This window comes from Mustela putorius, unplaced genomic scaffold (assembly GCF_011764305.1).
Source record: "Mustela putorius furo isolate JIRA1106 unplaced genomic scaffold, ASM1176430v1.1 tig00537350_pilon_pilon_pilon, whole genome shotgun sequence".
Taxonomy (NCBI): Eukaryota; Metazoa; Chordata; class Mammalia; order Carnivora; family Mustelidae; genus Mustela; species Mustela putorius.
In genome coordinates, this window is record NW_025422471.1 from 22,522,709 (window position 1) to 22,538,859 (window position 16,151).

Sequence of the window (16,151 nt, forward strand, 5' to 3'; positions counted from 1 at the left end):
TACAATTGGCATAAATGTGCTTGGGACAGATACAGCTGATTCTTGGTAAGCATTTCATGTAGCTGGTACAAAAATATGCAGAATAGAGGTTAATCCACTAGCACTGTGCCTCAGTCAAGTCAGTACACTTCACACATGGAAGGAAGAGCAGGAATTAATCTAGAGTCACGTTACAAAGAATTTCTGTGGTTGTCAGAAAGTGAGATTTCACAAGTGGTGACCGGGTATGGGGGGAATGGCTTATAGCAATAGTAGACATTTGATCTCAGCCTCACCTTCCTTTATGTATCCTTTTGTTCTTCCCTGTGTCTCTTCCCTGGCACTTGTTTTAATATCCACGGCCATAGGAACTCAAAATCATAAGGTCCTTCCTGTCTGAGCCTCTGCCCAGAAAAGAGTGTTCTCATCTTCATTTAAATAGAAAAGACTGAAATAGAATAAGTCTTCTTTGAATGCTTATTAAATGATAAAAAGAAGAAGCCTTGTTTTCCTTAAGTCAGAAAGGATGGAACTGTAACAGGAATTTTAATTTTAGGCTTTACTGGAATTCAGTGGAAGGTGTTGGTGGTATGTGGTCTAATGGGGAAAGGGCTCTGCTGCCACATCTCTCCCTCCCACTCTCCTGCTACAGTACAAATAACAGAGAGGAGCTGGGTGAAGGCCTGGAGGGAGCGCCCGGCTCGTTTCTTTTCCATGGGATTCAGAATATTTCCTTTTGTGGCATTTCTTTTTTGTTGTTTTTTTTATTGGTTTGTTTTATTTTTAGCTTTCCTGCCACTTCATAAATGAGTAGAGAGAGAATTCTTAAGAAGCAATTCCTGAATCTTACATGTGCTTTTTTAAATTTATATTTTATGTTTCACACTTTTCATTTTTCTTATCAACTTCAGTATACCTATATACATATACACCTATGTATCAGAGAGGGTATTGTTTAATAATTTTTTCCTTAAAATGGCTGTTAACCATTTTAGCTTAAGAATGTCTTTCTAAAGACAAACTGTCCTTTTTTTCCTTTCAAAAATTTGTCTAATATATCTCCAATTTTTTTATTTTAATGTTTGAATTAAAGATATAAAGTGTTGACTTTATATAAGGTGTTTTTTTTTAGTAATTGAAGTTGAATGTTTAAGAAATTACACAAAATTTAGTTTGAAAAAGAACTCAATGTTTGGAATACATTAAATAAAACAACTTTCACTGTGTTACTTATAACATACATGAAGTTCCTAGAAGGTCTCACAGAATGCTTTTAACTACCTGTGGGGTAGTTAGAAGTCAAAGGAGTTTCATTTTCCTTTTATGCTCTTATATATTGTTGTAACTCTCTAAGGAGCAAATACTAATTTTATTAATTTTTAACCTGCTTTAAATAAAACATGCTCTGGGTGTTTTGTTTTCATTTCAGATGTAATGTATAGGGTAATAAAACATGCCTTTATTTAAATGTAGCTAATATTCAAGTTTTCTGATGGAATGCTTGTTGAGTTGCCGTACTGGAATTGTTGTTACTTCTGTGCCTTCTATACCTTTCTTCTTCTCCTTCCTTCTTTCCTTCCTAGCCTGCATCTCAAATGGTCTTCCCACTTCAGTAGCATCAACATTATTAGCCTCCCCAAGATCCATGCACCAAAACCCCCATTTCTCCCCCAGAAAGCAGTGGGATGCAGAACCTCTCCCCCCCCCTTAATCCTAATCTACTTTTGTCGCTCACACTCTTATCAATCAATTCTAGCAAGTCTCCAAGTGAATCCTTAGTTACCGACGCTGGTTATGCCCTCTTAGGTTAGCAAGGTAATTTGTGAGGCACCTGGGTGGCTCAGTCGGTTAAGCATTTGCCTTTGGCTCAGGTCATGATCTCAGGGTTCTAGGATCCAGACCCGTGTCAGGTTCCCTGCTCAGTGGGGAGTCTTGTTCTCCCTCTCCCTCGCCCCCTCTGCCCTGGTGGTGCTCTCTCTTTCTCTGTCTCTCAAATAAAACAAATAAAATCTTTTAAAAAAAACATACACACAAGGTAATTTGTTTCTGTTCTTATATCCACTGAATCAACTTACTGTTCAACTGATTGGACAGTCCACCTTGATTATTTACGTTGGTTTGGTCTTTCTTGAAGAGAAATAGCCCTGATTTATTTCTTCTTGCTGCTTCAACTTTTTCTGGCTAATTGATATGGTCCATAATTGACCTCAAAATAGCCACTTGGGATATCATTCCCATTTTTTGTTGTCACGTTGTACAGTAAACCTTATTCATGCATTAACTGTCAGTTACTTGAAACAAAGAGGATTTAGGAGAAAATTTTTTAAAGAGACAAAGGTCAAAATAGGTTCCATTAATAATTGAACAATAATTAAGTGATAAGGTAGAATCAAGAAAGTAGCCTTTTTGACCTTTAATACTTGTATAATTTATAGCATTATGGTATAATTAGTTAAAATATTTAAATGTGAAATAAAATACATACAATTTAAAACCAGAAACCTCTGAAAGAAAGTTATTCACCACATCAATATTTTCTATATTCCTTCCTAGCATTGCTCTATGTGCATTATTTTTGTGTAAAAATATTTAAATTATCATAATCTAAGATAACTCCTTATATGCTCATGTTTTTATAAGCATTTTCCTGTATTACACATATTTTTCTTTTTCTTTTTCTTTTTTTTTAAAGTAAGCTCTACTCCCAGCGTGGAGCTCAAACGCACAACCTTGAGATCAAGAGTTGCATGCTCCACCAGCTGAGCTATCTAGGCCCCCCTCTTGTTTTTATTTGAAAAAAAAAATCCTGTATTCTTTCAGGTTGGCAGATTATGACCATACCTACCCACTCTCCTATTGGACACTGATGTTTTCTTTTTCTTCTTTACCATAGCCTAATATTTCAATTGTGAAGTTTTAGTGCCCAGAAATCATAGGGGGTCCACAAAGCTACACTTAAATCATCTAGTGCTAGGACCTCGCCTGGTTAACATGTTTATCCAATGACCCTTCAGTTCCAATCTCTACTAATACCAAATTCAGATCCAAATAATAAGTGTCAGCTTGGGCTTCATTTTAAATTCCACTTATTTTCTAGATGAACAAATTAAATTCACCTTGATAGACAAAACATAATTAAAAGTAGAAATAAGACAGGAAATTTTGTGAAGAAAAATAATTTCATTATTCAAGCTGAAATATACTACCTCTGTATATGTTACAGAGGGATTTCTGGCTGCTTTTGTATGTAACTCCGGAATTGAAAAGTAGGGCAGATAAAAATTAAAACTTCTTGAAGATTTCATTCTTCCCTTTGCCTTCTTACCTTCCCAAGTAAAATCACATTTTCTTGCATTTTTGTTCTGTCTTTTCTTAAGTAATTCTTTGAATATGTTTTATTCTAACCAACTAGTTGCTTTATGAACCCAAAAGTTCTTCAGTTCTTTGAAACTGCATTTCTAAATTGTATTGTTGCAGGTCATTTTCTTATGAGTTGCTTTGCTTTAAAAAATTATTTCTTCTTTAAATTTTATTTTTTTACCTCTTTGACTCAAATTTCAATGGAAATATAGTTTGTAAGTAAGCATATGTTGGAGTCACTTTTAACTTTAAGATTATCTTGTATATTTTAACAAAAGTATAGTAACACTTTTATCCCTTACCTCCCCCCCCCCCTTTTTTAAAGGAATCAGCAGGCGGGGATCTTCAGTCTCCTTTAACACCAGAAAGTATCAATGGAACAGATGATGAAAGAACACCTGATGTGACACAGAACTCAGAGCCAAGGGCTGAACCAACTCAGAATGCATTGCCATTTTCACATAGGTACAGATTCAATTCAACCATCATGATTAAGTAAAATGTGTAAATACGGAAACTTACTTGGTTTCAGATAAATCTTGCAGAGTTACAAACTTGAATGAAAATTTCAGGTCAGTCTTTTTTTTTTTTTTTTTTAAGCTATTTCTGTTAACCTCAGAAAGGCTTTTAAAGAATTTTTAGTTTATGGATGCCTAGATGGACTAGAATGAATGTTTCCTTTATGTAGAGCAAGTTTCCTGAGTTAGTTGAAGTACAAATCAATTTTCAGTGAAACAATATATCATCGTAAATCTTTTCTACTTGCTTTTTTAACACAGCCCCCAAAATTCCTGTTTGTTAACCTGGTTTCCTCTTTCATCTGTGTTCTTGAGTTTTATAATTTTTTTTAATTGGCTTACTACTCTAAAATTAAGCTCTACTGTACTCTTAGAGGTGATCTCATCATAGGATTTCACAGAAGGAAACAAGGTATTGTTGTAAATTATATTAATGTTAATGTCAGATTTAGTGTTTTATACCAATTAACTGGGGATGAATCTTCAGGTACTTCTGAACTGTAAAAGAATTTGATACTTCAAAAAGGTATAATTTATCTTAAATGTGTTCTAAACCAGTTATAGTAATTATTTGCCATACTGTATAATTTTTTGAATGCTGGTCTTTGGAACTGCAGCATTGCAAATATAAACAAATACCTATCAGTCATTGTCTTAAAGTTAATTTTTATCCTTCTTTGGAAACTTTTGACTAGTAGTTTTAACTAAAATTTAATAGTTTTCCTGTGTTGAACATCTCTTTTGAGGACCAGTTTTTAAAACATCAAATTCTTTTAGCATATTCAGAATACCTGTGAAGTGAGATATTCCAGACTCTTAATTCATGAGAATTCTAACTTGGATTGAATTTGTTGAATAGTAGGGGCAGCATAAATTATACATACTAGAGACTAACATTGGGAAACCACATGATCAGCCTGAGGAAGAAGCACTTAGTTGGAGGTTTTTTAAGGAATGTGTTAGAAAAACTTTTTGACTGAAGGACTATTACAAGTTTGTTCCTAAAAATGCTAATAATTTTGCATATAACAGTAGACCTATCTTAGAATTATCACAGGCATCATGCTTTAACTATTGCAGGGTAAGCGTATTCTCTTTTCTGTTGCTACCAAAATAACTGGACACGTGAAAAATTTATTAGTTCCTCTGAAGACTCTATTCCCATCAATAAGTAAAACATACAGGTTTTTGAATACAGTTACAGTTGAAGAGCAATGTGATTAGTATGTAGTTTTTAAAAAGTACGTTGAGGGAAGGAAAAATTTTATTCCTGTTAAATTTAACATACCCATTTAAAAGATGTAAATGCACTGAACATAATTATAAATGTGATTTCTTTAGCTAACATTTAAACGAGCCATGTGCATTGAATACTATAACATTTGGAAATAAGAATTTTTGTACTTAACACTTATAAAAACTACTTCAGGTTTATTTTATACACCTAAAATTCTCTGAATGTTTGCTGTTTTGCTAATCCTTAGTATTTGGAGTTATTAAATGGACTAGTCATTTTCTATTGATGTTCTTTGTCCCTAGGATTCTAAAAGGAGTTACTTAACTTTGATTTGAAGGTACAGCATCTTTGACTACTAGAATGTATAGATACTTGAGTTCTGAAAAAGTTGAACAGGTCATTTTAAGCTTTTAATTATGTTAAAGGTATTACACAATCTCAAAGTTTTCTTGTTGTACTCTTAAAAAAAACCTTAGCTTTGGAGATTTCAAAAGACTCTTTTTCTGAACTAGTTTTGATTTCCACCTGAGATAGAAGATTTAGTGTTTTATAGCCCATGTTAGAATCCCCAAATAACAGAAGAGACCTCAAAGATGGTATAATCCAGGATCTTCCAAACTGTGGTAGTTTGAAACCAATTTAGTTTATCTGAATTTCATTCTGAAAAATGAAACATAAAATAGGAAACATCAGAGTAAAATTCACATTAGGGATAGGAGCTTCATTTCATTCAGTAATACATAGATTTGTGTGTGCATGCTGGATTATAGTATAAAAAATGTCAAGTTTGAAAACGTATGCCTTCGACACATGAGGAGACACAGGAGGTGAGTTGTCCTGTTCACATAGTTGGTTAGTAAAAACTGTGTGTCTAAATCTCATGAATTCATTAATTCACATACGAAAAGAAGGCCTTGATTTCAGTCACGTTATAGTTGGTTCTTTACTCTGTTAGTTTTATGTACTTTTTAAAAAGTGTTTATAAAAAATAAAAAATTAAAAAAAAATAAATAAGTACTAGCTTTATAGACATAAGCAAGTTTTTTTTTTACTCTTTAAACTTAAATAGACTTTCAAATATATATGAGAGAATACTATGACAGACTCCCATGAGCACATACCCAGCTTCAAGAGTTAGGAAAAAACGGCCAGTTTTATTTCTACAACTCTGCCCACTCTCCCGCTTTTCTGTTATTTTGAAAGCAAATCCCAGACTGCAGCTCACCTTTTGACCCCAGTAGATACTGCCAGTTAGTTAAGAGTGCATTTTAGTCAAATTATTCCCAGCACAAGAAGTACATTGTAGTGTCAGGAAATTAATAACTTCCTATCTTAAGAGAACTCTATAGAAATAAGATCAGTGTTTCATGAATGAGAAACAGCAAGGATATTAAAATAATTTTTATTTAAATCTGAAACTTGTGTTTAAACTTGATACACTTTTTTTTTTAAATGGCAATGGAAGACAAAGTCTGTGTTTTTAAAGGTTACTTATGTAGACTATTTTGCCTTCTTCCTTAGTACTTATTTCAACAGAAAAGGATGAACAAAAAAAATAAATTTTGCCACCATTTCTCTATTCTGGTTGAGCAAAGTCACTAGAATATCTATGTGTTGTGTTTGTGTGAAGGAAGGATATGGAGAAGAATGACCTAGTCAGTCAAATTCATTAAGAGTTGATTGGAGTAATAGCACTTAGCAAGCAAATTTCTGCTCTTAAAATTCAAACCGTGTGTCTAAATCTCATGAATTCATTAATTCACATACGAAAAGAAGGCCTTGATTTCAGTCACGTTATAGTTGGTTCTTTACTCTGTTAGTTTTATGTACTTTTTAAAAAGTGTTTATAAAAAATAAAAAATTAAAAAAAAATAAATAAGTACTAGCTTTATAGACATAAGCAAGTTTTTTTTTTTTACTCTTTAAACTTAAATAGACTTTCAAATATATATGAGAGAATACTATGACAGACTCCCATGAGCACATACCCAGCTTCAAGAGTTAGGAAAAAACGGCCAGTTTTATTTCTACAACTCTGCCCACTCTCCCGCTTTTCTGTTATTTTGAAAGCAAATCCCAGTCATGTAATTTCATCCACAAATGCTTTTTAAAATTACCTTTGAGCTTTTAAAAACCTATTAACTAAGGTACTACAGCTTTTTATATTCTATCTCAGTGGCATTACAAGATTACCTTGAATTATTTACTCTTTTCTTTGATTTTTAATTATACTGCTGAACTAAAGTTTAGAATGTATTGACTATTCAGTACTCCTTAGTCAAGTGCTGTTTTTATGTCCTTACCATAGCTATGCAAAAATATTCTAATTGAGTAAGTTTCAATAAATTAATATGTTTTTAGTATACTTACTTAAGTGCTTTTTAAAGTTTAGAGGTATGTAAAAGAGGGAGTTAGTGAGGATAAAAATGTTTACTAATTTCTTTGGGGAAATGGCATTACCTTTTACCTAAGTTGCTATATTTTCTTAAAAAAAATTACTTTTTAACTGAAATAGTAAAAATCATTTGGGGACTGAACAGGTATATACTGATCCACTGAAGTGTTCAGGGCATCTTTTAAGACCTTAATCTTAGGTTAGCTATGCACTAAATACAGTAACTATATACTAATAGACCAGTATATACAAATGGGGGAAGGTTTTGTTTTCTCATTCTAGGGAGTTACTGTTTGCTTCATAGCATCAGCTGTATGGAATTCTGGGAATTACTTGTTCTTAAAAATAAATTCTAGGCTTTGTTTTTTTAAGGTTTAAAGCTATCTAAAATTCTCCTGGAAATAGTTAATTTTATAGTTTCCCGGTGCTTTTAGAATGTAATACTGAAAACTAAAGCCTTTTATCTTGTTCATTGTGAATTTGTGCTCCCCACATATATAGTAATAGATTGATAACTAACTGCTGTTACCATATTTCTGAGAGTCCAGAACCTAGTGTATATACATTAGTAGTTTGCCAAGCTATTTTTGTACTGACAAATTTTAATAACAGATTGATTATATTAATGGAAAATATGCTCTTTTAAGCACTGATTATATTTAAGTTCTTTTAATGTTTAGGTAGTAAATTCTTATGGTGCTGCTAGTATGTACACATTTTGGGGGTACTGCATGTACCTTCTCTTCTGTTAAAGAGATTTTTCTGCCACTTTGTGTGTTTCCAACAGATTCATTAAAGGATATATGTACAAATGTTACTCTTTAGTATATTGATTTTGCTTTAAACCAGTATAACCACAGTTTTACTTAAATTTATGAAATCTGGATAGGTTCACTTCAGTTCTATTTAATAGAGTAATTTCTCCCTATTTAGAGCTTCAGAAAGTTACTTCTTTAAAACTGATGTGGGGTGGGGAGGGGCTTGTGCCTGGGTGGCTCAGTCATTAAGCATCTGCCTTCTCTGCCTTCAGTTCCCAGTTTCCTGGGATCAAGCCCATCATCAGGCTACCTGCCCATCAGGAACCCTGCTTCTCCCTCTCCCACTCCTCCTGCTTGTGCTCCCTCTCTTGCTGTGTCTCTGTCAAATAAATAAAATCTTTTTTAAAAATTAAAAAAAAATTAAAAAAGTAAAACTGATTAGGGATTTTGATGCAGTTTCAAAAACTAAATTTCATTAGAAAATTTATATACTGTTCCAGTTACATATTAAACTTTTTTCAGAAGTGCTTTATTTTGAATTAAACACCATTTGTACATACTTGAAAGATGATACAAGTAACAAAAAAGTGAATGTTCAGAGCTATGGGTACTATACTTTCCACAGCTATGCCTTCTGTCTCCCATTTTTGTCAATAGTGGGCAAAATTTACAAGATCATAGTTAGGAACTACAATAGAAATAATCTCTGTGGCTAACTTTTGTATGAAAAAAAATTTTATCTGTAAAATTGGGACTTGATTTTTCAAGAAGTGCTTTATCATTAATACGATTCCAGATGAAAAATTTAAGTTGTAGAATTCTCCTTACTGGGGCGCCTGGGTGGCTCAGTGGATTAAAGCCTCGGCCTTCGGCTCAGATCATGATCCCAGAGTCCTGGGATCGAGCCCCTCATCGGGCTCTCTGCTCAGCGGGGAGCCTCCTCTCTCTCTCTGCCTGCCTCTCTGCCTACTTGTGATCTCTGCCTGTCAAATAAATAAATAAAATCTTTAAAAAAAAAAAAAAGAATTCTCCTTACTGTTATAGTTACAAATGACTTAAGTATTATCATTCTCCCACCACTGAACCTCAAAAATTAGGTTTTTTAAAAATTAACTTGAAGGGCAAGACAGATTATGAGAGATTATAGTATAACAATATAGAGATGTCAGAATTTCCTTTACCATAATTGGAACAGATAGCATTTTATAAGAAGTGCTATAGTAATTTCATAATACACACAGTTTCTCTGGGAGGTAAGAAGCAATTTATGTATTTTCAAATAAGATGCAATTAAAAAATAGAATATAGGGACTGGGAATGTTTCCTTTACTTTTCTAAATAAGTATACTTACATTTCCTATCCTGCCTGAATTTTTTAAAAAATTAATCTTTGGGGTGCCTGGGTGGCTCAGTGGGTTGAAGCCTCTGCCTTCGGCTTAGGTCGCAACCCCAGGGTCCTGGGATTGAGCCCCTCTGCTCGGTAGGGAGTCTGCTTTCCCCTCCCTCTCTGCCTGATTGTGATCTCTGTCTGTCAGATAAATAAGATCTTTTAAAAAAAATTATCTTTATACCCTTCTAATGTCTTATACAATATTTTGAAGAAAATGTATAAATTTGCTGAAGCATTTTTTCAGGTGTTACCACTTAATAAAGGTTATTTGCAAGAAGAAAAATGCTATTCATATAAGATAAAGACATTACTAACTTCCTGCTGTTAGGGATTAGTCTTTTCTCCTTCTCCCTCTCTGCCTTACCAGTGGAATTAATGAGAAAGAATGTTTACCAGTCCATCCCCAGTGATTGTCAGCTTCTCTTTTCAAAATGACTAGCTGGAGTTAGACATGTGGTCATTCATAATGGGACAGATTGATCCTAGATTAATTATGATCTCTTCCCTGTAGAGGGCTTTTAAAATTCTTTTTTATCATTTCCTTTCTGTTTTTAAAAGTGCGTAGTCTATTGGAAGGGAGGTGTGTGATATATAGATCTGTTCTAAGACTTAAAGGAAAATGTTCTTCCTTTGAATTTGGATCCCATCTTTCCTCTTATTAGAGAAGTAAGGGACAAGATCAAGATGTGAACATAGGCAAAGGTCAAATAAGCCATGTACATTCGTGGTATGTATGTCAGCAAAGAATAGTGAGGTCTGTGGTAAAGCAAAGTATGCAAGGTTCATCTGAAGATGCTAAAGTTTTGGGACGGGGTGCCTTGGGGGCTTATTTAAGCGTCTGCCTTCACCTCAGGTCATGATCCCAGTGTTCTGGAATTCAGCCCCACATCAGGCTACCTGCTTGGCAGGAAGCCTGCTTCTCCCTCTTCCCCCTCCTTGTGTTCCCTCTCTCACTGTCTCTCTCTGTCAAAAATAAAATCTTAAAGAAAAAAAAAGTTTTGGGGCACCTGGATGGCTCAGTCAGTTAAGCATCTGCCTTTGGCTCAGGTCATGATCCTGGGATGCTGGGCCTCAACCCCAAATAAGGCCCCCTTCTCCCTCTCCCTCTGCCTGCCACTCTGCTACTTGTCCTCTCTCTCTGTCTCTCTGTCAAATAAGTTTAAAAAAAAAATCTTTAAAAGAAAATGAAGGACCCATCTTGTTTCTAATCTAGACTTTCAAAAGGAAACTCTGCTTTACATATAGTTTAGCCCAAGGTAAGTATTTTAAACATATTCTAGCTAGTAATGTTCATTGTTGTAATGACCTTATTAACTCCTGGTGGAGGTATTTGGGAGGATATAATGGGCAGATGAATCCTGGATATTACTCTGACAGGTGTTTTCTCTCAAATACAAAAATCACACAATTTCTGTGGCATGGTATACATAGACCATTCCATGGTCATCAAATGAAGCCTTCCCAGCTTTGTCACCTTGTGCTTCTAAAGCAGTTGCTCCAAATTGCTTGTAGTTCTCCACATAGAATCAAGCAACTGTGCTTTCTCATCTGCAAGTCTTTCTTTGCTTCCTTGTTTTTGGAATTTTCTCCCTTCTCTTTGCACTGGCTGTGTACCCACATTCTATATTTCTTCCCATCCACTTCTGCCTGTAACTGGGCCACCAACTGGTCAACCCCTATCTATCCTTTAACCTCTAGCACCTTTGCCTCTACACTTACTCTCATTCCCACACGTGTCCTCCTCTGTTAAATTCCTATTAACTCCTGATTTACGTATGGAAGTTAAAAATTAACTTAGCAGTGTCACCAGGGGCAAGGGTTGTGTTTTATTTATTTGTATTCCTGGTGCTTTGCATCATAGGCAGTCAGTAAACCAGTGAATGAAACAATTTCCCTCACAGAAATCGAGTACATGCATTGAATACCCATGATACAGTGCTCGAGTCAGCTAAAGTAATGCCTATAGGTTCATAAGACCTTGAAGCTAAAATATAATACTAGTTAAAATCTTCAAAATTCAGTCACTCTTAATAAATTGAAGTCTTGCGTTTAACTGACTTAGTCTAATTTTCTTCAAAATTTCCTAGTTTGTATGAAGAAATTTTGAAGATACCGTGTTAATAGTGTTCTTAAGTACTTGAATAATGTTAGAGATGCTAAAATGTACATTTTCATTGTAATAGAATAATTTTTTATCCTTTTGATATTTTTTCTTATTTAAAAAGCAATGCAGAGTGATTCAATGATATATTTTCTGTGAAGTTAGACAATACTTATATTGTTTTTAAAACCAATTATAACCAAAATATGTTTTTAAAAATTGCGTCTCTTTTAAGGTCAACACAAGTACTTATTATTTGACTCAAAGAAGTGAATTTAAAGATTATTGATTTTTTAAAATTGAGAATTGTACTACGTACATTTTTTTTTTAAAGATTTTATTTATTTATTTGACAGAGACCACAAGTAGGCAGAGAGGCAGGCAGAGAGAGAGAGGAGGAAGCAGGCTCCCTGTTGAGCAGAGAGCCCAATGCGGGACTCGATCCCAGGACCCTGAGATCATGACCTGAGCTGAAGGCAGCGGCGTAACCCACTGAGCCACCCAGGCGCCCCGTACTACGTACATTTGACAGAAGTAAAGATTGGGCCAACTCTTGCTTCATGAGATAACACATTTCGTGGAAATATGCTGACAATTAATACACTGAAATGTATTGAAAGTAGTCATGCTCCAGGGATTACACCTTCCTTGTAGGGATAAAAAATATACATGTGACTAACCAATTGAAATAAATGTACATTTTGGGGTGCCTGGGTAGCTCAGTCATTAGGTGTCTGTCTTGGGCTCAGGTCACAATACTAGGGTCCTGGGACTGAGTCCCACTTCTCCTTCTCCCATTCTCCCTGCTTGCGTTTCCTCTCTCACTGTCTCTCTTTCAAATAAAAAAAAAAAGATCTTTGAATAAATGTACATTTTATTTTCATTTATCTTCCATCAGTTTGCCATTTTCCACTGAGTTTAGCTTGGTCATATATCCAGTGTGGAGAAAATAGTTCATTTTTATGACTCTGGCCTAAATTGACGTTTAAACATTGATCGTAGAACTTTGGAGGTAGAAGAAACTTTCTTTGTATTACATAGTCCGTCCATTTCATTTTACAGAAGTATAAGCAAGTACAGGGAAGATGTGAGGTATTCAGCATCAGTATTTGTTAATGGTTAGATTAGAACAGAGAGATCTCCAAAGGCATTTTTCTTTAGGGTTCCTCCTGGCTGAGGCAATGCTCCTTCTACTAAACTCCAAGAGGTTTTGTTTTCTGTATCATACTTCAGGATATTTTCATCCAGATTTTTGTCATTGTTCAACATATATTTACCACTACTAACTAAACTCCCTTACTAGATTCTTCTTAGCTTATGGAGTAAGTCTTATTGACTTGGATTTCTTGGTATCCAATATGATTTCAAGCCATTTAGAAATATAATAGATAATAAATAAATTTGTTGAGCAAATAAATGAGATACCATTACTGAGATGACAGAAAGAGGTAAATAAGTTGGTTCATCTTGATCGTTAGCAACAAAAATATATACTGGACAGGGTCAACAAAGCTATCAATATGAAGAATAATTAGTTTACCTTTTTAATTCCCACAGCATCCACTTAGCTGTTGATATTCCCATTAATAATTTTAATAACTGCTTTATTGAGATGTGTTTCACATGTTAATTAACTCACCTATTTAAAGTGTACAGTTCAGGGGCATTGGGGTATATTTATAAAGTTGTGCAACCAACACCACAATCCATTTTAAAACATTTTCCTCACCTCCCCCCAAACCATGTACCTGTTAACAATTTCTTTTTTCCTTTCACATACTCCCCTTTACCCCAGTCTGAGGCAATCACTTAGCTTTCTGTCTCTAGATTTGCCTGTTCTGGACACTTTTTATAAATGGCGTCATATAATACGTGGCCTTTAATGACAGTTCTTTCACTTAGCATGACTTTTCAGGGTTCATCCACACTACAGAATGTATCAGTACTTCATTTCCATCTATTGCTGGATGATATTCCATTGTGTGGCTATATCCTGCATTTTGCTATTCCACTCACTAGTTGATAGACATTTGTGTTGTTTCCACTTTTTGAAATTTCCACCATTGTTATGAATAATGCTGCTGTGAATATTCGGGTACAGGTTTCTGTGTGATTCATGTTTTCAGTTCTCCATGTCTATCCTAGGAGCAGAATTGCTGGATCATATGGTAATTTGATGTTTAACCTTTAGAGGAGTGCCATACTGTGTTTGCGAGAGCAGCTGCACTATTGTACTTTCCCACCAGCAGTGTGTAAGGGTTCCTGTCTCTTCACATGATCAGAACTTTTTATTATCTTTTTTATTATGGCCATCTTAGTAGGTGTTTGGGCTTGTGGTTTCAATTTACACATATTTCCCTGATGGCAAATGTTGTCGAGCATCTTTTCATATGCTTTTTGGCCACTTGTATATGTCTTTTGGGTGGTGGAAAATTTTGTCTTGCCAAAAAAAGTTTGGATGGCTACTCAGATCCTTTATCCATTTTTAATTGGGTTGTTTGTCTCTTTATTGTTGGGTTGGAATTCTTTATGTATTCTGAATATATAAACTCCTTATCAGATAATGATTTGTAAATGTTCTTTCCAATTCTGTAGATTGTCTTTTCACCTTTTGGTAGTGTCCTTTGCAATATAAACGTTTTAAATTTTAATTAAGTCTAATTTATCTATCTTTTCCCCTTTGTTTCTTATGGTCTTGGTGTCATATCTAAGAAATCATTGCTTAATTCAAAATCGCAAAGATTTACATATGTGTTTCTTCTGAGTATCTGAACTCTTACCTTTAGGTCTCATCCATTTTGAGTTAATTTCTACATGCATTGTGAGATAGAGTCCCAACTTAATTCTTTAACCTGTGGATTTCCAATTGTCCCAGCACATTTTGTTGGACAGACCATTCTTTTCTTACTGAATTGTCTTGACACCACTTTCAAAAATCAGTTGACTATGCACATGTGAGGGTTTATTTCAGAAATCTCAAGTCTAACACCCTGATCTCTTATTCTGTGCTGCTACCACAACGTCTTCATGATTGTAGCTTTGTGTAGTATGTTTTCAAATGGAAATTTGGGTCCTCCACCTTCATTCTTCCTTTTCAAGATTGTTGCAACTATATTGAGTCCCTAGAATTTCTACATAAATTTTAGGATCAGCCTGTGAATTTCTGCAAAGAAGCCCATTGTCTGGTAGGGATTGCATTGTATCTGTGGAACAATTTTGGTGGCCATCTTATCAATGATAAGTCTATCAATCAGTGAACGTGGGATATTTTCACATTTATTGAGCTCTTCAATTTCTTTAAATAGTGTTATTTACTTTTCAGAATGTAAGTTTTATGCTTCTTTAGTTAAATCTATTCTTAAGTATTTTATTTTTGATGCTGTTATATGCATTGTTTTCTTTCTTTCTTTCTTTCTTTCTTTCTTTCTTTCTTTCTTTCTTTCTTTCTTTAGAGGGAGAGTGAGCAAGAGAGCATGAGCAGGGGAAGGGAGAGGGAGAAACAAATTCTCCTGCTGAGCAGGGAGCCCAATGTGGGGCTCAGTTCCAGGACCCTTGGGATCATGACCTGAGCGGAAGGCAGAAACTTGACTGACTGAGCCATCCAGGTGTCCCAGGTTTCATAATTTTAGATAGGAAAACTAAGGCCTAGAGATGTGCTTTAAAAAAAAAAAATAGTGACAGGGAGCCTGGGTGGCTCAGTTGGTTAAGCGACTGCCTCCAGCTGGGATCATGATCCCAGGCTCCTGGGATGGAGCCCCCACATCAGGCTCCCTGCTCTGTGGGGAGCCTGCCTCTCCTTCTCCCTCTGCCTGCCCCTCTCCTTGCTTGTGCGCTCTCTCTCTCTGTCAAATAAATAAAAATATCTTTCAAAAAAATAGCGACAGTTTTATAAAAGAATTCTTCCTCTCAGTCAGTTCTTTTATCCTTTAAAATAGACAGTTGCCTTTGAAGAAGTAAAAATAAAGAAAACATATTTCTGGGGGCGCCTTGGTGGCTCAGTGGGTTAAAGCCTCTGCCTTTGGCTCAGGTCATAATCCCAGGGTCCTGGGCTCGAGCCCCGCATCGGGCTCTCTGCTCAGTGGGGAGACTGCTTCCTCCTCTCTCTCTCTGCCTGCCTCTCTGCCTACTTGTGATCTTTGTCAAATAAATAAATAAAATTTTAAAAAAATCGAAAACATATTTCTGTATTTGTCAAAGCACAGATTTCTAAAACCAAATGAGGGGAGCAAATCACTAACCAATTAGAGTACCAATGGGGAAAACCATCAAAAAACTAAGAATATAAAGAACATCTATGAAAAAACTCCAACTAATGTAAAAGACTTAAAGCTTCCCTGCTAAGAGAAAGAAAAAGACAAGAATGTCCACTCTTGTCCCTTCTATTCAGCATGGTACTGGAAGTTCTATCGTCTT

The 16,151-nt window shown here is 35.1% G+C and overlaps 1 protein-coding gene across 1 annotated transcript in view; it reads left to right on the forward strand.

Annotated features, from left to right (window-relative positions):
- The window catches only part of HOMER1 (homer scaffold protein 1), a 135,668-nt gene that overhangs the window by 67,084 nt on the left and 52,433 nt on the right, over nucleotides 1-16,151 (forward strand). The window contains exon 5 of the mRNA XM_004766815.3: nucleotides 3,665-3,804. Coding sequence (XP_004766872.1) covers nucleotides 3,665-3,804 — 140 coding nt within the window. The remainder of the gene's footprint in view (nucleotides 1-3,664; nucleotides 3,805-16,151) is intronic.